The sequence below is a fragment of the Tenrec ecaudatus genome, chromosome 7, assembly GCF_050624435.1.
Source record: "Tenrec ecaudatus isolate mTenEca1 chromosome 7, mTenEca1.hap1, whole genome shotgun sequence".
Classification (NCBI taxonomy): Eukaryota; Metazoa; Chordata; class Mammalia; order Afrosoricida; family Tenrecidae; genus Tenrec; species Tenrec ecaudatus.
The window spans coordinates 15,957,755-15,979,989 of record NC_134536.1 but is presented as its reverse complement, the minus strand read 5'-3'; the positions used below and the strand labels follow the sequence as shown (position 1 = coordinate 15,979,989).

The 22,235-nt window shown below is 42.7% G+C and overlaps 1 protein-coding gene across 1 annotated transcript in view; it reads left to right on the top strand.

Annotated features, from left to right (window-relative positions):
* Positions 1-22,235, top strand: part of ESR1 (estrogen receptor 1) — a 345,467-nt gene that overhangs the window by 235,150 nt on the left and 88,082 nt on the right. The window contains exon 5 of the mRNA XM_075554364.1: positions 8,024-8,162. Within this exon, the coding sequence (XP_075410479.1) occupies positions 8,024-8,162 (139 nt within the window). The remainder of the gene's footprint in view (positions 1-8,023; positions 8,163-22,235) is intronic.

Below are 22,235 nucleotides of genomic sequence, written 5' to 3'. Positions count from 1 at the left end.
CTGCTGGGAGGTGTGGGCTGACCTCCCCCTCCCCACAACCCCCCCCCCAATTAAATCAGGGGCTTCACTTGCTACCTAAGGTATCCTACAGAAAGACTGGGTGGTGTAGGGAGAACATAAATCTGGTTTGTAGCATTAAGAGGCTCTGACGTGCTTATACTCTGGTCCCTGGGGGCTCCTTTGGGTTTCAAAGGAAGGTCAGGATATTGTTTTCTGTGTCTACTCCTGTGACAGAGTGGAAATGTTGTGTAACCCAGAGCGGGAAGAATATCAGGAAACGATCTATTTTATGTTACTCACTAATTCTTGTTATCAGGAGAGACCAATGCCTGGGGAAGACCATCATGCTTGGTAGAGTAGAGGGACATGGAAAAGGGAAGACCTTCCACAGAGTGGATTGACACAGTGGCTGCAGCAATGGACTTCAACTGAGGACAATTGTGAGGATGGCCCAGGACTGGGCAGTGTTTTGCTCTGTTGTACATAGGGTCACTATGAGTGAGAATCCACTTGAGGACACTGAGGGTTTTTTTGTTTACTTTAAATGCCCACGAGAGGGAGAAAGAGTAGGCTTTCTAACTCCCATTAAGAATCAGTCTCAGAAACCTCAAGGGAAGTTTTACTCTGTCCTACAGGACTGCTATGAGTTGGCATCACTTCGATGGCAGCGAGGTCTTTCTGAGAATGCACTAGATCTTCCTGGGTCATGGGTGACATCAGGTGTTCCTCTAGCCTTTAAGTCAAAGGGGGGGGGGGAGGGAGAGAGAGAGAGAAAGAGAGAGAGAGAGAGACTCTAAGACTCAAACATTTTAAGATCGTCTTCCACTTTGCTTCCATTGCAGGGTCCATAAGAAGTGGACACGGGGAGGAAATCATTGTCTATTTGTTTGGGGGACTTGGTCTGAAAAGGAGACTGCCTGCGTTCGCTCCTGGTCTTTGTTTGGGTGACGTTTGTCATGTGCTCCAAGAGCATACTCAGACTGAGGACAATAGCATTTGCTAGGGTTCTGTGGGTCTGCTTCTCTCTGGACGGGGAATTAAAAAGTATGTTCCAAGGTACAAGGGCTTGTTGACTTTTCAAATGCAGCCCGTCCGCGCTCTTTGTCAGGGGACTCTGAACCGCTACGCCCAGGCTGGCCTTTGCCCATTTGACAAGCATTTACAAGGACAGTCTTAAGTACTTTGCTTTCTGCTTGTATTAATTTTTCCCCCTCCCTTCGTTTGCCATCTATCCTGAGATGCTGGGAAATAGTTTTTCTCGTCCCCCACCCCTTTCTCATTTCAGATTAAATTGATTTCTTTTTGAGCTCATAAGAGAAAAAATATTAATAAGCTGTGGTCAATACAATTGCCTTGGCTGAATAAAATGGAAAGACTAGTTTACCTTCAAGCTGTGCCCCACCGGAGCAGAGGGGGAGCTGCTCTGTCCCCCCCAAAGGATTTTGCTCTGAGAGTGGAAAATTTCAGACTATTAATATAGACGGTTGTGGCCCCAACAATTTTGTTCTGTCCGAAGCTCCTCAATGGCCGATAATGACACCAACAGCAGCAAGGAGAGGCAATAGAATTGTGTGTTTGGAGGATGGGGATCAAGTTGTGTATATGTGTGTGTATGTTTGGAAAAATGAGAAGCCAGAAGACACTCTTAAATCCATCAGCGTCTCTGGAACGCTTCTCAAATGCTCATTGTCATGACAACCATCTCTTCATAAACCAGAGCTCCGAGTGCAATACAGATGGGCTTGATAACAAGGTAGAGTTGCCATCTGCCTTGCTTTCTCTGAAGAATATATATATATATTTTTGGATCCTCCAAGTGTCATCTTCATAGTTGAAAGCTTTGACTTATTTCTTCCTGGCTTTAGATCTATTTGGGAGATGAATTATTTTCTCCTGTGAAACTAGCTCTCTACCCGCCAACCCATGATGTACGCACTGGTGAATTGATGTGTGTATGAAAACAATTACACTTGTTTGCATGATTCGTCCCCCTTCTGCCTGGCATGGTCTAATGGGCGTTCCCTTGTAATTCAGCAGCACAGTGAGTTTAGTGAAGAAATCATTAGGAGCAATGCATTCATTTTCTCGAGAGGCAAGTGAAATTGTTCCTGCGTTGGAATGTTATGTGGCGGTGGATGCTTCCTCCAGGAGTCCTCATAGTGTGATGGGTTGTGCACTGGGCTGAAAACCATGGAGTCAATGATTTGAAACCACCAGTTTCTCCTTGGGAGCAAGAGGAGGCTTTCTGCTCCCTTGAAGAGTTACACTCTTGGAAAAACCCACATGGGGCAATGCTGCTTGTCCTTGAGGGTCACTGTGAATCAGAATTGCCTCGATGGCAGTGAGTCGGGTTTGGATGAGTGTGTTCTGGTGGCAGGGCCACAGGTCACCTGCTCCTAGCTCCACTTCACTACCCAAAAGGGAACATGGCAAGTCATTAGGCGAGGAAAGCCTTTTCCAGTTGCTAAATTTGAAACAGTTGTTTGCCAGCTGAATGGATGGGTGCTTCCGTAAGGAACATAGCCCAACCCCTTTGCCAAAGGTGCAGGGCTCAGATGCTACAGCAGTGGAGGAGGTCATCCTTTAAAGGACCACATTTCTGAACTTTCTAAATTCTTACCTGCTGGGATCGGCATTAAGACACCTGCCGGCTTTGGACAATAAGAACCCATTTCCGAATTTCCATCCTGGTTTGTGCGGCAAACTAAATAGATAAGTAAAACCGAGGGGGAAATACTTCGTGAAGTTCATGGTTATGGTCAAGAGTAGTATATCTTTGCATGATCATTGTTCTGGGTAAGGGACACCTTCACATGGTGAGATGCCTTTACAGTGTCCTTAGTTCCTATTGAATCCATTCCAACCATGACCACCACTATTGTGCTCAGTAGGATTTGCAAGATTTGGGTCTCCCAGAAGTTGATGGCGAGGTCTGTCTCCAAAGGGACCTCCGGGTGATTAGTACAGCCGATCTTTAAGGTAGTAGGGGGCCCTTAACTGTTTTCCACAGACAAGGATGCTTTTATAATAGTATGCCACTTTTCTCTCTAGACAAAAAGTTCATAACCATCTCTCTAGATCAGAGATAATTTATTTCTACTCACTGTTTCTGTTTTCTATATGTTGACATAGAAACATCATCTAATCCTGGTGGATGTTTAAAATATGACAGCAGTTTATTATCCACACACAAGCATGCACACACACACACAGAGACTCAACAAGAAACATTGGCTCATGTCCATCGGAGGGATAAACTGCTAGGAAACTTAGGAAGCAGAATCTAAACTCACCCCTTCAACTAAAGTCTAATCGTTTTTCAAGAGAGCATTGTAAGGAATGTGATTCCTTGAGACTATGGCTGGAGTAGGATTCACAACCTTGCCACCATTGCGTAAACTGGATATCAATTCGACCTTCGGATGTCCTTTCTCAATGAGAAGTCTAGAATCATAAATTCTCAAACTTATTTGGCCTAGTGTCCCCTTAAAAAATTACTCAGCACCCCCGGCAATTAAAACCTTTTGTCCTATATACTCCAAAATCCAAGACAAAGTATAGATATCTATCGCGAAGAGCACTGGATCATTCCAGGAAATCATCAGGGGATTTGGGAAACACTGAGCTACGCTAATGGCATCGTGTCTTTAAAATATCAAAGGTGTCCCAATTAGGCCTTCACTTGCCTGTGCTTTTTATGGTTGCGCATTTGCCTAGAGGCATCAGGTTGTCCTCAAGGTTAGTTCCGCTCTCTATTGCCCATGGCAGATAAGGAGCGAGGCAGCTGAGTTCAAGAGTAAACCGTTCCCACTGGGGAGGGACAAATACAGTGGCATCCTGGATTTGCTAAACATTTTGAAATGCTCTGAGAATAATAAAAGCCCAATGAACTTTCTTTTCGCCTTTTTTGGTATATGTATTTCAGGAGACATACAGACCACATGCTTTTATTCCCTTGCTTTTAAATCAAGAAGAAAAAATGATTGTTAAGAGCTGTTTGATATCCAAGAAGTCTTTTAACTTTTTTATTGGGTTGTTTCTATATAGAAATAAAAAATAAGCAGAAGATATGAGATGACATCATGACTTAGGGAAAACACTGAAGGCCCAATGTGAGTTGGAAGCTCTAACCAAAAATATTTCTCTGGGGGCCTTGAGAAAGTAATGCCCTTTTCTCAAGCCAGAAGCTGGAAGCCTATTGAGACACACTAGAGAAGAAGAGAACTAGCCGCTGAGGAGCTAGCTACTATGGACCTCTGAGCTATTGCCCAACTCCTTAGCTTGTTCCAAGAACTGTAAGTGATAGGTCTGTTCACCTGAAGTTGACAGATGGGAGACTCTCTCAGAGGCCTAAGTTAATTGGCACGAGGTCACAGAGGAAATTCAACTCAGGTCCACTTGACTTTTTGATTCCTCCATTTGTCCTTGCTTCCACTCCTCTCTACTCATGATAACCAAGATTCCTCATGCTGTGAAGTGTGTTAGCAAGAGCTAGTCATCACGTCTGAGAAGGAGGGCTACTTTTTGCTTCAAGAAGAAGTCTGAGAGGCTCTCTCTAGCCGTGACATAGGACTCAGAGGAAAGGAATCTGAAGGTATCTGTCTTGAAGACCCCTGGATCATTCCAGGAAATCATCAGAGGAAGATGAAGGGTTTTGTTTGTTTGTAAGGCAGACGGAGAAATCATACTCAACTAGGCCAAGCGGTACAGACCCATAGTTTGGCATTAAATTACTCTTTTCTACAGAAAAAAATATAAAAATATATAAAATGGAAATGTCTACATTGTTTAACATTTGAAGCGGGACCTATCTTCTATAAGTTTCTCCCACCAGGTTCGGTTAGCATGAAACTGTTATTATACCAGAACCTCACTGGTCAGGATTTCTTAGTTAAGATGAAAAAAAATTAATTGTACCCTTGCATTGAGTATTTGCCGTCAAGGGACAGGGGGATGAATTATTTAAATCTTCGTCCATTAAATAGTAAAGCAATAAAGAAAAATGCAGCCAGCAGTTTCATAACTGACATTTTGGAGAACATTGGGGTCATTCTATGACTGAGAACATGATTAATTTTTTTGAAGGTCAGGAAACCAATATTGTTGTCCTAGTGGATTTATGAAGAGGATCAACCATCTGGCTTCAGGTTTTGTGAGTGATGCCCTCCAGAGAGAAGGTGCTTTTGTGGTGTGTGTGTGTGTGTGTGTGTGTGTGTGTGTGTGTGTGTGTGTGTGGTGATGGGCGTACATGCACACGAGCTCTCTCCTAGGGTTTTACTTTGCATCTCCATAGATTGCATCCCTTGGGAATAAGACAGGTTGTCGCATTTGTTTAATTTTGGGGATTACTTTCCCAAAGGGCCACCTTGACTTCTCTTTGGCTCTGAAGTCGTGTGGGACTTTACAGGCATTTGTATTGGGTTAGTTGCATTCCCTAAGGATTTCTCCACAGAGTCTTGCTGCACCCAGTCTGGGGACAAGGCTTGAGAAATTAAACTTCTAAGCCCAGGCAAAGGAAAACCAAAACACCAAACTCACTGCTGCCATGGAGTCACTGCAGACTCACCGAGACCCCTTGGGGGTTTCCGAGACTATAAAGTTTATGGGAGCAGAAAGCTCAGTCTTTCTTCCTGAGAGCTGCTGGTGGCTTCGAAGTTCCGACCATGCAGACTGCAGCCCACCAGGGCTCCTTGGACAAATGAAGCAATGTGTATGTCAGTCACTAGCAAAGTAGCCAAGATGTGCTCTAAGCGCCTTCCTTTGACAGCCCTGATCAGTTAAAGTATAAGGGAGGAAACATTGAAAACAAACAAAAAATTGTAGAAGAATAGAAAGCATGCCCCAGAGCGGGTGTCCTGAATTCAGACTTCTAGCTTCCAAATGGAGAAAAGGAATTTCTGTTCATTGTGGCCACCCCTGTGTGATGTTTCTGTTGCTGCACATTAAGCAACGTATACACCAGAAGGACGGAAACTGGATTATTGCTATTTTTTTTAAGAAACTGGATGTTTATAGAGAGTTTTCACAGTATGCTTTTGTTTGGTACATTCTATTAGTTTTTCCCACTCGTTCTTAACTGGAGTCGAAATGGGTGTTGATGCAGCACCCCAAAACTGGGTGTTGTTCTGGGTGGTTACGAACACTGAGATGAGTACTTTGTAAGAAAGGAGACCTGTCATCTAATGGGCCCCATAGATGAGAAGGTTGGTGGACAGCTTTCTCTCCACACTGCCCAAAACCCTGCCCAGATAACTTGCAAAAGATCTTACTGGGCAATAGATACAATGACCCTTGTCTGTAAACAATATGGGAGAGAGAATTCATAGGCTGTGTCTTGCTAAGAGACCTACCACATTTGAGATAGAGAGAGAGAGAGAAAAGAGAGAAGCCAGGCCCCAGCAGTCCTGCTGGACTCAGACTGAGAATTATTGCTAACAGACGTAGTCCGGACAGATTTCATAATCACCATGCCTGTGTTGTAGAAATAACTAGGCTCGGATTCTTAAGCTCCCCAAAGGCTACTAAAACTGTCAGGATTGAATAGTCCTGGAGTTAGAAAGCATGATTCAGTTGAACATATAACGTTGCCACCAGAAAGTACTGCCCCTCTGTTTTCCCCAAATGGGCTGGTTACATAGGCAGCTGTGGTTCCTGCTAGCCAAACCACTTCCGAGGCCACAGGGCAACCCCCAGCTCTGGCCCCCAATTCCATCCTGTGGAATTGCTGGAGGTTTTGCTGGGTAGGGTGTTGATTGATGTGGTGTAGGCTTTATAATGGTTGATGTTTATCCCATAATTCCGTTTCTCCCTCATGTGAAACGGTGAGCGTTAGGAGAGGAGAGAAACAAATGGTATTCTAGCTGAAAATGAGTTGCAGTCACAGTGTAAATTGGCATGACTCATTGAGGATTTGCCCAAAAATATTAAAGTTAAACCTCAGAAAATTAACGTTTTCTTAAGACCTTTCATCTCAAGAAAAGTGGGTGAAGGGAGATGTCAGACAGTGTAAGACATGACAAAATAATAATATATAAATTATCAAGGGTTCATAAGGGAGGGAGGCTTGGGGAAGGAGTGAAAAATGAGGAGCTGATACCAAGGGCTCAAGTAGAAAGCAAATGTTTTGAGAATGATGATGGCAACAAATGCACAAATATGCCTGACACAATGGATGTGTATGTGTATGGATTGTGATAAGAGTTGTATGAGCCCCCAATAAAAAGGTTTTTAAAATAAATAAATAAAATAAATTCCTTGAATCTTATATACTTTTAGCTGAAACAAAAGTGAACAATAATAGTCACATGCCATTATTATAGTTGGGTCAGCTCTGGCTCATGGGAGCCTGATGTATGTGGCTCGTGTGTCAGCCCATCCTATTCAGAGTCACTCTACTTTAGTTGACTTTCTTCTTTACCCACAGTTGGTTGTTACAACTGTCCAAATAGAAAGAATACAGGTTTTAAGATCATGTGTGTAGGGAAAGGATGGTGAGACTTTGTCTCACATATTTTGGACAGGTTGTCAGGAGAGACCAATCTCCCGAGAAGGACATCACAAAAGAAGAAAGCCTTCAACAAGATGGATTGACACTGTGGCTGCATTGTTGAGCTCAAAATAAGAACAACTGTGAGGATGGCACAGAACTGGGCAGTGGTTCATTCTGCTATGAATCAGAACTGACTTGATAGCACCTAACAACAACAACACAACTAGAGAAGTTCAAAAAGCTTAGTGGATTGCATACTTTAATGCATTGTTTTCAGGTATGACTGTAAGAAAGTCAATGCTGTATTAATAGTCACTGATATAGCCCTGTTATTGCTATATAGCTACATAGCTATGTTATAACTATGACAAAAAAATTATTATTTGACTTCACCATCTAGCATGTTCCATCTGATGATGCTCCAGTTGCACTTTATTCCGCCTAGCGGAACATGGACCCTACCAGCCCAAATCCCGTTGTGCATTAGTTTCACCAATCATTTAAGTGAGCAGAGTGTTCTTTCTTTTGGTCCAGGTTTTGTAGACTTGACCCTCCATGATCAAGTCCACCTTCTGGAATGTGCCTGGCTGGAGATTCTGATGATCGGCCTCGTCTGGCGCTCAATGGAGCACCCAGGAAAGCTCCTGTTTGCTCCTAACTTACTGCTGGACCGGTGAGTGCCCTGGCTGGTGGGGTACAGACTTATTCTATAATCTCCCAGTCATGGAAGAAGCCCTGGCTTCAGTACTTCCTTACACAATAAAGTCCGGATAGCGCTGTCTTAGTTACACGGTGCTGCTGCAACACAAATATGACGCATGAATGGTTTTAAAGAATGGAAATGTATTTTCAACTATTCCGTAGGTTAAGTGTTCAAATCATGGTCTCAGCTGTGTTGATTCCTTCTTGGGTCTCTCTTTTACTTTCTGATGTCTTCTAGTCATTCTTGGCATTCCTATGCTTGTAGATTATATATGGTGTTTGTGTGTGTATTCTGGTTTTATAATTTAAAAATGATCAGATTGAGAACCCATTCTTCACTACTGTTAGGCCTTCAATTGAATGATTGACTACATGAGATTTGTGTTAGACCAGGTTGACTAGAGAATACAAAAATCCAGGGACACTCATATATATGCAAGAGAGAGCTTTATATCAAGAAGTAGTTATATTAGCAAGCAAGCATCCCAGCCCAGTCCAGATCAAGTGCATAAGTCCAATTCTACTCCCTAAATCTGATACTGGTCCATAAATCCCTCTTCAGACTCACACAGTTAGACATAATGATGCAGGATACAGGAAGATCACAGGCCAGTGGGTGCAAAGTCTTAAGGATCCAATGGTGGTGGATGTATCTCTGGGCCTCTGACTGCCATCAGCATGGCTCACAGTGGCTTGTCAGCAGGAAGGTGAAGCAGAGAGAGACTGTGTGACTGGCCTCCAGGGAGAAAGAGGAAGAGGCTGGGCTCAAAGAGCCATTTATCTCAGTCACCTTCTAATCAAGTGGTCACCTGATTGACAGGCTTACCTCCACCAGATGTTCCTATGGAAGCCATGTTGGCACCAAAACAAAAAAAAAGCAAACTGTCACAGCCCATTCCTTCACTTTTTAAAAAATTTAAATAATTTTATTGGGGACTCGTACAATTCTTATCACAATCCATGCATACATCCATTGTGCTAAGCACATATGTACCTTTGTTGCCATTGTCATCCTCAAAACATTTGCCTTCCACTTGAACCCTTAATATCGGCTTCTCACTTTCCCCTCCCGCCCCCCTCCCCCATTCCTCATGAACCCTTAATAGTTCATAAATTATTCTTATTTTGTCATATATTACACTGTCCAACGTCTCACCCCACCCTCTTCTCTGCTGCCCATCCTCCAGGGAGGAGGCTATACGTAGATCCTTGTAATCGGTTCCCCCTTTCCACCCCACCTTCCCTCCACCTTCCAGGCATCACCACTCTCACCACTGGTCCTGAAGGGATCATCTGTCCTAGATTCCCTGTGTTTCCATTTGCTATCTGTATTGATGTACATCCGCTGGTCTAGCCAGATTTGTAAGGTAGAATTGGGATCATGATATTGTGGGGGAGGAAGCATTTAAGAACTAGAGGGAAGTTATATGTTTCATCGTTGCTACCCTGCACCCTGACTGACTCATCTCCTCCCCACAACGCTTTAGTAAGGGGGTGTCCAGTTGCCTACAGATGGGCTTTGAATCTCCACTCTGCACCCACCCTCTTTTACAATGAAAAATTATTTTTTGTTCTTTGATGCTTGATACCTGAGCCCTTTGAAAGCTCATGGTCACACAGGCTGGTGTGCTTCTTCCATGTGGGCTTTGTTGCTTCTGAACTAGATAGCCATTTGTTTATCTTCAAGCCTTTAAGACACCAGATGCTACATCTTTTGATAGCGGGGCACAATCAGTTTTCTTCACCACATTTTCTTATGCACACGTTTGTCTTCAGTGATCATATCGGGAAGGTGGGCACCCACTGATATGATTTTTTGTTCTTTGATGTCTGATAACTGGTCCCTTCTACACCTCGTGGTCAGACAGACTGGTGTGCTTCTTCCATGTGGGCTTTGATGCTTCTCAGCTAGATGGCCGCTTGTTTACCTTCAAGCCCTGTATATCTTCAAATTGACATGAAATTATGTAACTACCATAAGATTGCATTGTGGGAAATGACTACATCACCTTGGATTAGTTTGCTCACTAAAAACTGACTGCATTATGTCCTCCACTTGATACTCACTAATGAAGCACATGTAGCTACTCCATGGTAACAAACTTGTCAAGGGTGTGACCAAACCCCTGGAAACCATAGCCCAGTGTAGTTGACATGTCAAATTTTTGCAACAACTAATACACCTTCATTAGAAATGCTTACTTTGTAAATGGGTCAATTCTGGTGCTGGGGGTTAATCAAATTTTAAAATAATGAAGGATAGCTTTCCTAGACCTCCTCGGAGATTTAAAAAATTACACACGTAAGTTTTCTATCTATATTTTAAAAATTACACTCATAAATTTTCTATCTATATTTTTAAAATTACACACATAAGTTTTCTATCTATATTTTAAAAATTACACTCATAAGTTTTCTATCTATATTTTTTTCTTAAAGATGATGAATAAACTTCCTGAATTAAAACTCTCTTTTGTATATCCAAAACCACAATGGTATTTTCATTTCCATCTCTCATTTTCTCATCATCAAAATTAAGAAATTTAAGCAGCGTTCCAAAGGCCAAAGAGTTTTATCTATGTATCTATAAAAGTTGCTGGCTTATTTTAAAAATGAAGATTTTCTAAAACTAGAATTTGAATCTTATTAGTCTTTCTTTTTCAGTCTTGCTTAACTCATGGACATTGAGTTAATTCCAACTCATAGTGACCCTCTGGGGAAGGGTAGAATTGCCCTCCCGTGGGTTTCTGAGACTGTTAACTCTTTACTGGAGTAAAAAGCTTTGTCTTTTTCCGAGGAGCTGGTGGTTTCAATGTGCTGACCTTTGAATAGGTTAGTTGGCACCCCAATGTGGAACCCCCACTGCCACTGTATTCATTCGAATTGGTTGGAGAAACAAATTCATAGACATTCATAACTGTATAAGAAAGAGCTTTATATCAAAGAGTAATTGTATATTTAGAAAACACCCTAACCCAGTTCACATCAAGTCCATAAATCCAAAATTAGCCTATGTGTCTGATACCAGTCTATAAATTCCTCTTCAGACTCATACAACACATGCAATGACACCGAATGCAGGAAGATCACAGGCTAGTGGATTGAAAGTCTTGTGGACCCAGTGGTGGTGGAAATATCTCAGCACGGGTGTGGGTCTCCATGTGGCTCCTCCAGCTCCAGGGCTCTAGCTCCATCAGCTTAGTGCCATGTGGCTTGTCAATAGGAATGTGAAGCAGAGAGTGTGTCCTGTCACCAGGGAGGAAAACAGGCATTCCCAGAATCTTCAGGAGAAAGCCAGGCTAACAGAGAGGCACATTTGGCTATCACCTGATTGACAGGCTCTACCCCTTCACTCAAGTTGACAGGAGATTATATAACTGCCACAGCCATCAAGGCAGACTTTACAGCTGCCACCAGGGGAGCCCCTACCCTGCACCAGGGGCTTTGCTAAATGCTTTGCCTTTATTAACTCATATAATCCTCATGGCATTCCAAGGAGGGAGATACACCATCATTCCTGACTATCAGAAGGAAACGAAGACCCAGCAGCACCAGACTACTTGCAGGAAGCAGAGCACTAACTAATGGCAGAGACAGGCTTTTAGATTCAAGATCTTGCTGTGACATGGGCACATTCTATTCACTTCTTCCCAGTCTCCCAGGTTCAGTGAGGCCTCCTTGGATCTGCGGTGGCAGCCTTTTTTTTATTCCAGCTGTAACTTCCCTTTTGGGCTGCGTAACAATTTGGATAGAAAGGAACCATCTTCTTATTGCTTCTTACAAGCTTTGTTTGCAGAGTGATACCATGCATGATTACTAGGTGGCTCATATTACGTCTCCCAACATTCCAGCACTTCAGTGCACCATGCTGCTTTTCCCTCTCCTGCTCTGCTCCCAGGTTCCCCACACCTGCCAAGCCTCCTGGAGAAGGGCTCTGACAACATTAATGTAAATCACAGTGATTTATACAAGGTGTTGGTTACTATTTTGTCATTTTTTTGTTACTATGGCTTTTGAAAGTGGCTTTGCTGTTATTCCAGGTAGATTTGGTAGCTCTTCATTGTAGTTTGCTAAAGCAAATTGAAGAAATGATGAAGTCAAAGAGCTGAATAGACTATTTCAAAGGGCTTCTCAAGAAGACAAAGACAACTATTGTAATGAAATGGGCAAAGACCTAGATTTAGAAAGCCAAAAGGGAAGAAAACACTCAGCATTTCTGAAACTGAAAGACGTCACGAAAAAGTTCAAATCTCCAGTTGCAACATTGAAAGATTCTATGGGCAAAATATTGAATGATGCAGGAAGCATGAAAAGAAGATGGAAAGAATTACACAGAGTCCTTGAACCAAAAAGAACTAGTCAACATTGCACCATTTCAGGAGATAGCATATAAGCAAGAACCAATGATACTGAATGAAGAAGTTCAAGGTGCACTGAAAAAAAAAAACCCCAAACATTAGCCAAAAGCAAAGTTCCAGGAATTGATGGAATATAGACTGCAATGTTCAGCAAATGATGAAGCACTGGATGCACTTATTTGTCAATCCAGGAAATTTCCAAGACCGCTTCCTGACCAACTGACTCAAAGAGATCCATATTTGTGTCAAGTTCAAAGAAAGGTGACCCAACAGAATGCTCATATGATAGAATAATATCATTGATAGCCCATGCAGGTAAAATGTTGCTGAAGATCCCCCAACAACAGTTGCAGCAGTACATTGGCAGGTTGCTGGGGTAGGTTCAGGCCAGATTGAGAAGAGGACATGGAACAATGGATATCATTGTCAATGTCAGGGAATATTGGAAAGATGTTACCTTATGTTTTATACTATTCCAAGGCATTTAACTGTGCGAATTATAACAAACTATGGATAACCTTGAGAAGAATGGAATTCCAGAACGCTTCATTGTGCTCATGTAGCACTGATACACGAATCAAAAAGCAGTTGTGTGAACAGAACAAAGGACAACTGCATGGTTTAAAATCAGGAATGGTGTTCATCAGGGTTGTAGCCTCTCACCATACATATTCAGTCTGTATGCTGAGCAAAGCGTCAGAGAAGCTGGCTTCTGTGAAGAAGAATGTGGCATCAGAATCAGAGGAAGGCTTAATTAAGAACCTGTGGTGTGCAGTTGATACAACCTAGCTTGCTGAAAATGAGAAGGACTTGAAGCACTTGCTGATGAAGATCAAGGATTGAAGCCTTCAGTTTGGATGACAACTCAATGTAAAGAAGACCAAAGTCCTCACACAACTGAACTAATAGGTATCATCATGATACATGAAGAAAAGTTGTAGTCGAGAATTTTATTTGACTTGGATCCATAACCAATGTTCATTGAAGCAGCAGTCAAGAGATCCAAAAACGTATTGTTTTGGGTACATCTGCCAAGCGAGATCTCATTAGAGTATTGAAAAGTAAGAATGTTACTTTGAGGACTAAAGTGTGCCTGTCCCAAGCCATGATATTTTCAGTTGCCTCATCTGTATGTGAAAAGTGGACATTGAATAGAGAAGGCTTACAAGAATCAATTGCATTTAAATTGTGGTTCTGGAGAAGAATGCTGAAAGTACCACAGACTTTCAAAAGGACAATTAAGTGTCTCAGAAGTACAGGCAGAGTGTGCCTTAGAAGCAAAGATTATGAGAGTTGGTCCTACATACTTTGGACGTGTCAGAAGTGACCAATTCCTGGAGAAGGACACGATGATGTTTGTTAAAGTAGAGGGGCAGCAAAAATGAGAAAGGCTCTCACAGAACTGGATTGACACTGTAGCTGCAACAATAGTTTAAGCATAGGAACCATTGTGAGGATGGTGCCGGACTGGGCAGCATTTCCTTCTGTGGTGTATAAGGTCACTATGGGCTGGAACAGACTCAATGACACCTAACAGCAACGGTATCACAAAATTATTAAGAATTGCAACTAGTATCAAAAGATATAGTGTCTGGGGTCTTAAAGACTTGAAGGTAAACAAGCGGCCATCTAGTTGGGAAGCAACAAAGCCCACATGGAAGAAGCACACCAGTCTGTGTGATCATGAGGTGCTGAAGGGGTCAGTTATCAGGCATCAAAGAACAAAAAATCATTCATTGTGTGCTCACCTCCCTGATAAGATTGCTGAAGACAAATGTATGCATAAGCAAATGTGGTGAAGAAAGCTGATGGTGTCCGGCTATCAAAAGATATAGCATCTGGGGTCTGAAAGGCTTGAAGGTAAACAAGCAGCCATCTAGCTCAGAAGCAACAAAGCCCACATGGAAGAAGCACACCAGCCAGTGTGATCACAAGGTGCTGAAGGGATCAGTTATCAGGTATCAAAGAACAAAAAATCATATCATTGTGAAGGAGGGTGAGTGTGGAGTAGGGACCCAAAACCCATCTGTGGGCACTTTGACATCCCCTTACAGAAGGGTTGCAGGGAGGAGATGAGCCAGTCAGGGTGCAGTGTAACAACGATGAAACATACAACATTCGTCTAGTTCCTTAATGCTACACACACACACATAGACACACACTCACACACACCACTATCATGATCCCAATTCTACTTTACAAATCTAGCTAGACCAGAGGATGTACACTGGTATAGATAGGAACTGGAAACACAGGGATCCAGGACAGATGATCCCTTTAGGATCAGTGGTGAGAGTGGCGATACCAGGAGGGTGAAGGGGGTGGCGGAGTGGAAGGGGGAACCAATTACAGGGATCTACATATAACCTCCTCCCTGGGGAATGGACAACAGAAAAGTAGGTGAAGGAAGATGTCAGACAGTGTAAGATATGACTAAATAATAATTTATAAATTACCAATGGTCCATGAGGGAGGAGGGAGCAGGGAGAGGGATGGAAATGAGGAGCTGATGCCAGGGTCTTAAGTGGAGAGCAATTTTTTTGAGAATGATGAGGGCAATGAATGTACAAATGTGCTTTACACAATTGATGTATGTATGGATTGTGTTAAGAGTTGTATGGGCCCTCAATAAAATGGAAAAAAGGAAAATGATGATGGCAACAAATGTACACATGTGCTTGACACAATGGATGTATGTATTGTGATAAGAGCTTTATGAGCTCCCAGTAAAAAATGATTTTAAAAAAAGAATGGCCACTAGTTTTGTATCTTAAATTGCATCCTACCATATTCTGCTAGCCTCCTTATGGGAATAGGAAGCCTCATCCTTCACCCACAGAGCTGGAGAAAGGTGGTTTTGAACTGCTGACTTTGGGATCCACGCTCTGCCCCAAGGGATGTCTTTACCATATTTCTCTCCCTTTCTCACCATTCCTTCCCTCACGTTCCCTTTCCTTCCTTCCCCTTTCAGTTCCTTTCTTTAAGTTTCATCCCTCCCCTTTCCATATTTCTTTTTTTGTGTTCAGCCCATTTCACCTCTATTTTGCTTTCCTCTTCCCTTCTTTCATGCCCACCCCTCTCCTGTCTTTTGCTTTTCTTGTTTTGTAGCCCTGTGGTTTGGAGAGCAAGTGATCGTATGTTGGCCAGTGAAAGTGATAGGGTCACTTATATCCTTGTTACAGATTGACGTGGGTCTTGGCTGTCTCATCTCTTCTTGCATGTCCTTAACTGCATTGATCTGCTCATTCTTATCTCTCTTCCTTCTTGTTTGGACATGAAAGGGTCTGCTGACATTATATCAGCCCAACGGACTCAGTCAGTCTTTGTGCTGTAAACATTTGGGGTTGGATAATTCTCTGCTGGAGGCAGTGACTCTAGTTTTTCCGGTCAGCATTATTTCTAGACATTTCCAAATGTCCCTTGGTGGGAGGGTGTGGGGCATCAAAACTGTCCCTGGTTGGAAGCCACCGCAGTTGATGTTCATACCTGAACACCCTGTAAGCTCTTCAGACTCGCAATACCACAAATCAAGTACATCGTTTTCCTTAGCAAGTCTGTTTCTCTTCCTCCGTTTTCTATTTGACTGTCGTCGGCATTTATTTGGGGCACTGAAGTGGTGAAGTGCAAATCAATCACGTTTCCTCGGAGGGTCACTGTTACGGAAAGAATCGCCCCTTTTCTTCATTTTCTAAGTGCTAGCCTCTAAATCCCTGGGTTTCCTCAGGGATTAAAGTATCTGGTGAGATGTCTGAGGGTTTATGTTGATGAGCTTCCTGGTGGGTGATGTGGAAGACCCTCCTTGGGAAGCCACTTAGACTTCACCCTATTTGCCTCTTGTATCTATTTTTCCAGTGAAACTGCAGCCCTATGATGGTGCATCCTGTGGGTCATTCTAGCTGAGGACCCTGAGCTTCTGTTTAGCATTCTAAAGGGTTGAGAGAAAATCCCAGACTTGTAGGCAGAAGGTCTGAAGTGATAGTGTTATGAGGACTCCCAAGCTTGCAGTTGACTTCTAAGTTCCTTGGCCAATGTAGGCACCATGTGGCCTTTAATCAGTGGTGCGATCTCCTGGTGGTAAGGGCGAGACAAGAGAGTGCATACACAGCTGGTATTATGAGAACAGAAGTGGAACATAGGTTATTGTTAGTTGCCATCTAGTTGGCTCTGATTCCTGGTGACCTTATGAACAATGGAAACTCTGAAAGCCAGAACTCAACCAAACTGTCTTTGTTGTTGGGTTTCACAAGTCTTCTTCCATTGGAAGAGTACATTCACCATTTTCCTCTTGTTCTCTGTGCAGTAGATGCAGTACTTGAATGTTCCTTCTCTGGCATGTTCTGGCTTTTTCTGGTTTTACTCTGGTGATATTAACATAATTTTATGTCAACTTGAAGATATATAAAGGTGTAGGGGTGGAGTCTGGCCTGTCAATCAGGTCACAGACTGATGGTGCCTCCTTGTGGACATGACCTTCTCATAAGGAGGGTCCTGGGAACCTCTCTCTCTCTCTGTCTCTCTGCCTTCACCTTCATACTTGCTGATCCTGCTGGGGACCAGAGCCCTTGAGATGTGTCCACCGCTATTGGATCCATAGACTTTGTAGCCATGGGCCTGTGATCTTCCTGCATTCTGCATAATTGCTTGTGACTATGTGAGTCTGAATAGGGGCTTTCTGGACTATCAGACTTATACTTTTGAGTTGGACTGGGCTGGGAGGTTTTCCTGATATATAATTACCTCTTGATATGAAGTTCTTTCTTACACATATATGAGTGTCACTGATTTGTTCCTTTGGCCAACCCGACCTCATATAACTGCACAGAGGGTCTTCAAAAAGTTCTTGGAAAAATGAAACTAAAGATCAGTTGTTCTTAGAGTGAACTCTACAGAAGTAAAACTAGTGAAGTTTCATATGTACATATAATAAAACAAAAAAACAAATCCACTGCTATAAAGTCAATTCTAACTCATAGCAACTGTTCATAGGGTTTGTGAGGCTACAATTCTTTATGGGAGCAGATAGGCTGGTGTTTCTACTGCCAAGATTCTGTTGGGTTTGAACCATTGCACTTGAGGTTAGCAGTGCCACACTTCCTGTGCAGCTCCACCAGGACTCTTATTTTAATTTACAGAGAGGTTTATATTTTGGAAATGACTCATACAGTTGTATAAACGAGCAAGTTCCAAGTCGGTGGGTGAGATGCCAGACTGGAGGCTTCTCCTGATTCATGAAGCCGCAAGAGCTGATGAACCCAAGATTGGCAGATCAGACAGCAATCTTCTGCTGCAGAGGCCAATACACATCCAACACTTATTCGTAAGATGGTAGGTTATTGTTGAGTCCCAGATTTAGTAGGCAATATAGCAGGCTACTAGCTCAAGTCTAGAGAACCAGAGGTCAGGTCATTAGCTAGATGCAGGATCCAGACCCAGTAAAAGCAAGCAAGCTTTTCCATAGCACCTATTCATATTGGAAGCAGATGGCATCTCCAAGGAAATATCCTTTCCATGGATTGGTTGCTCATCATGGAGCTATTGCTACACCTTAATGGCCAAAGCACTGAGAATGCTGACTGTGCCAAGTTAACAAAAAACCTTAACTATCACAGTAATGAAATTTTCCAACAAGCTTTTTGAAGTGCCCAGTTCCGTGTAATCCTCGTGAACACCGGTGTGTGTGAGTCCACTTTGTGACTACCGTGTCAGTTCATCCCATTGAAAGTCTCCTTCATTTTGGGTGAGCCTCTGTGTTACCAAGCATGGTGGCCTTTTCCAGCAGTTGGCCTTTCTTAATGATACATCCAAAGTCAAGTAGCCAAAGTCTTGCCACCCTTACTTCTAAGAATTCTGATTATATTTCTCATCAGACTGATTTGTACACTCCTCCTGGAAATCCATGTTATATTCAGTATTCTTTCAAACAAGGAGGAACAGAAATAATGAATTGAATTGATCAACACATTTGGTGTCAGAGAAGTGAGGATTTGATTCCCCCCCTCCCTTATTGTACTACCAAATACATTTTGCCTGTCTCATGAGATCTAGACCTCTTCATCTCAGCTCCACAGCCTATCAAAGGACTGCTCCACCTCTTCCCATATCATTACCTCCTTATTAGCATCTTGTCTTGTTCTTAGCCATTGTTTCTCTCTCTTCCTTCTGTGCCCCACCGTGTAGTCAGACTTCTTCTGAGGTGCAGCTCTGCTCCCGACACTTCCTGAGTCACCTTTTGAAGGAGTTAGTTTATTGTGCCAACCTGTGGGGTTAATTGAAGGTTGGAGGGATAAATGGCTCGGTGAACCTCACCTTTCTAGTTCTCGGGTCTCTTGCTTTCTGATGGTCAGACCAGGGTGCAGCGTCTTAGCCAGTTCCCTGCTTTAGCTGGCAAGGCTTACTTCCTGCGAGACATCCCTGAGGAGAAGCCACATGGACCTACTGTGATGCAGCTTTGGGTGCTGGAGCAACCGTGTGGAGACCCCTGCCAGCACTGAAATGCTTACACATTCACTGACTTGGCTTTTCTCCTGCAGTTGGCATCATTGTGTCTGTCTTGTGAGATGGAGGGGGACTTTGTGGTGTCGGCCATATAGGTTAAGGGGTTAATGTTGGACTTGTAGGCTTGGGCAGCACTGGGTTGGGATGCTTTCTCGATGCACACTTAACCTTTATATAAAACTCTCCCTTATACATGAGTTTCTGTGGATTTGTTTCTTTAAAGTACCCAGACTAACACACCTTTCATTGACACCATTTTTGAGGCGATGCTGTATAAACTTCTTTGAATCATTGTGAACGTCTATTATACATGTCAGAAACACAAACACCTGCAGAAACAGAGCAAGGCCAATGAGCTCAAAAGGCAGTGCTGAGGATTAGGCTGACATGGTGAGCTCTTGACCAGGCTAAAGCACGGTGTGCTAAATTCAGCCTGAGAGCCTTGACCTTACCTTCAAACTTCAATTTCTATCTCGTCCACTCCTACGCCTGCATATTGACAACGTGGTAGCCTCAAGATCCCTGCCTATCTCTGCTGCCTGAAAGAACCTCTGCCATTAGTTATCTTGTCAGAGTTTTTCCATGCCAGATACCACTCATCCTTAAAATCTTCTCTCAACAAGTCAGTATTGACTCAATGGCAGTGAGTTTGGTTTAGGGTTTTTCATCTTCAGGCAAGAGAGAACCTCTTCTTTTGCTAATCTCTGATTGATTTTGGTTTGTACTTCTCTTAGAGAGTGAGTCAACCAGGGTGCAATATAGCATTGATGAGACACGCAATATTCTTCTGATTCTTTGAAGCTTCCTCACCACCACCCCCACCACCCCCCACTCCCCGCCATCATGATCCAGTCCTGCCTTTCAGTTCTGGCTAGACTGGAGCATGTACAGTGGTACAGATAAAAGCGCATGCCACACAGAATCCAGGTCAGATAAAACCTCCAGGAACAGAAATGGGAGTAGTAATACCAGGAAGGTAGGGGGAAGGTGGGGGATAAGAAGGGAGCAAGGGGAACAGATCACAATGATTGATGCATCACCCCCCACCCCCAGGGAGATGAACAGCAGAAACATGGGTGAAGGGAGACAGCAGTCAGTGTAAGATATGAAAACAACAATAATTTATCATTTATCACAGAGTCACAAGGGTGGGAAGTGGGGAGGGAGGGAAAAAAGGAGGAGCTGATACCAAGGGCTCCAATAGAAAGTAAATATTTAGAAAATGATGATGGCAATATATGTATACATATTCTTGATGCATGGAGTGTTATAAGAGCTGTCATAGCCTCCAATAAAATGATATATTTTTTAAAATGAGTGTTGCCCTCACAAGATTATCTATTATCATCTGTCCTTTTTTTAACCACCCCCCCCTTGCTCATATTTGCAGTAGTCATGTCACCACCAATGCACAAAGTCTCGCTTTTCTGAGTTTATTCTGACTCCTGAGTTGATTCTGACTCTTGGTGGCTCATGTATGTCAAAGCAGAATTGAGCCCCAGAAGATTTTCAGTAGATGTGGTGTTTTATAAGTAGGTAACCCGGCTTTACTTCTGCAGTGTTTCTGGGTGGCTTCAAACCTCCAACCTTCTGGGTAAGTAGATGAATGCTTACTCATTTGCACTCCCCAGGGACCCCTATAGCTTCCATGCCAAAATAAAACAACCAAACTAATGTTATCAAGTCAACACTCGTAGCAACTCTTCAGGACAGAGTAGACCTGCCCCTGTGGGTTTCCAACTCTGGGACTCCTTATGGGAATAGAAGACCTCGTCTCTCTCCTGTGGAGCAGCTGGTGCTTTCAAGTTGCTGACCTTGCAGTTAGCAGCACAAGGTGTAACTACTACACTAGCAGTTCTCCTCCATAGGGTTTGATTAATGTTGGTGGAATTGCATGGGCCAAGGTCACTCAGGTAGCTGTGGCAACAGAATCAGGGGGAAAATCCCACTGCCACTGAGAGTGATTTCAGTTGCTTTTGTCTTCAGACTCACAGATTTCTTATTCATAGCTCCCCATCAATTCTTAGTTCATCCCCTGAAAAAGACTTTGCAGGCATCAATATCTATTTGAATTAGAAGGCTTTTCCTAAGGATCAATTGTTTGTGGCTTGTGCTTCTTCTTATACTACACAAGTCTATTTAGCAAGATTTTATATTTCAAAGGGGAATGTGCCAAGGAGCTTAGTTTATCATAATGAGACCTATTCTCAAGTAAATAGCTCAAGATCTTAATAAATATAAATCTGGTTAGTATACAGATTCATGGTTTAAAAAGTGTGTGAATATAAAAACCATACAAAATATTTAGTAAAAATTCACAGAAAGATAGAAAAAACATGATGTATGATGTGGATTTTTCTTTCATTGAATCATTAACATGTACCTGGATATTATTAAATTTCAGTATTGTTAACATATGTCTAGGTATTATTAACTTCCACCATTATTACATGGCCACATTAGGGTTTGAGGATAACTGCTTTAGATGACATTGATAGGTGCCCAACAGAAGTAACCAGCAGTCCATTGGAAATACCTTACCTGTGGAAGATGGCTGTTGACTGACAGCTCAGAAGAGTCTTTTTGTTTTTGCCTTTCAGACGCTAAAGCTCTGTGATCAAATTGAACTCAGATTAACATGAGTCACCTTGACCTTTACTAAGACCGGTTACTCTTATTACATTGTATGTAGCAAAGACAATATTTGCTAAATAATGGAAAGGTCAAAGTCGAGTAGTCACTGGAGAGCAGGAAGGCAGAAGATGAACTGGTTTTACCTTGATTGTTACAGCTGAGGCTTCATGGTACCACCTTTGCGAAGTCAGCCACCTCCATAGGTTATTTACTTTTGCATGTTCTTATTGTTAGTTGTCATCCACTCCTGGTGACCTTGTATGTAACAGGGTGTTGCACTGCTCTGGGCCATCATCATGTTCTTTCTTTTTAAAATCATTAAAAAAATAATTTTGTTGGGGGCTCATACAACTTATCACAATCCATACATACATCAATAGTGTCAAGCACATTTGTACATTCGTTGCACTCATCATTCTCAAAATATTTGCTCTCCACTTAAGCCCTTGGTATCAGCTCCTTAATTTTCCCCTTCCTTCCCCTCTCCCCACTCCCTCATGAACCCTTGATAATTTATAAATTATTAATATTTTGTCATCTCTTACACTGTCTGATGT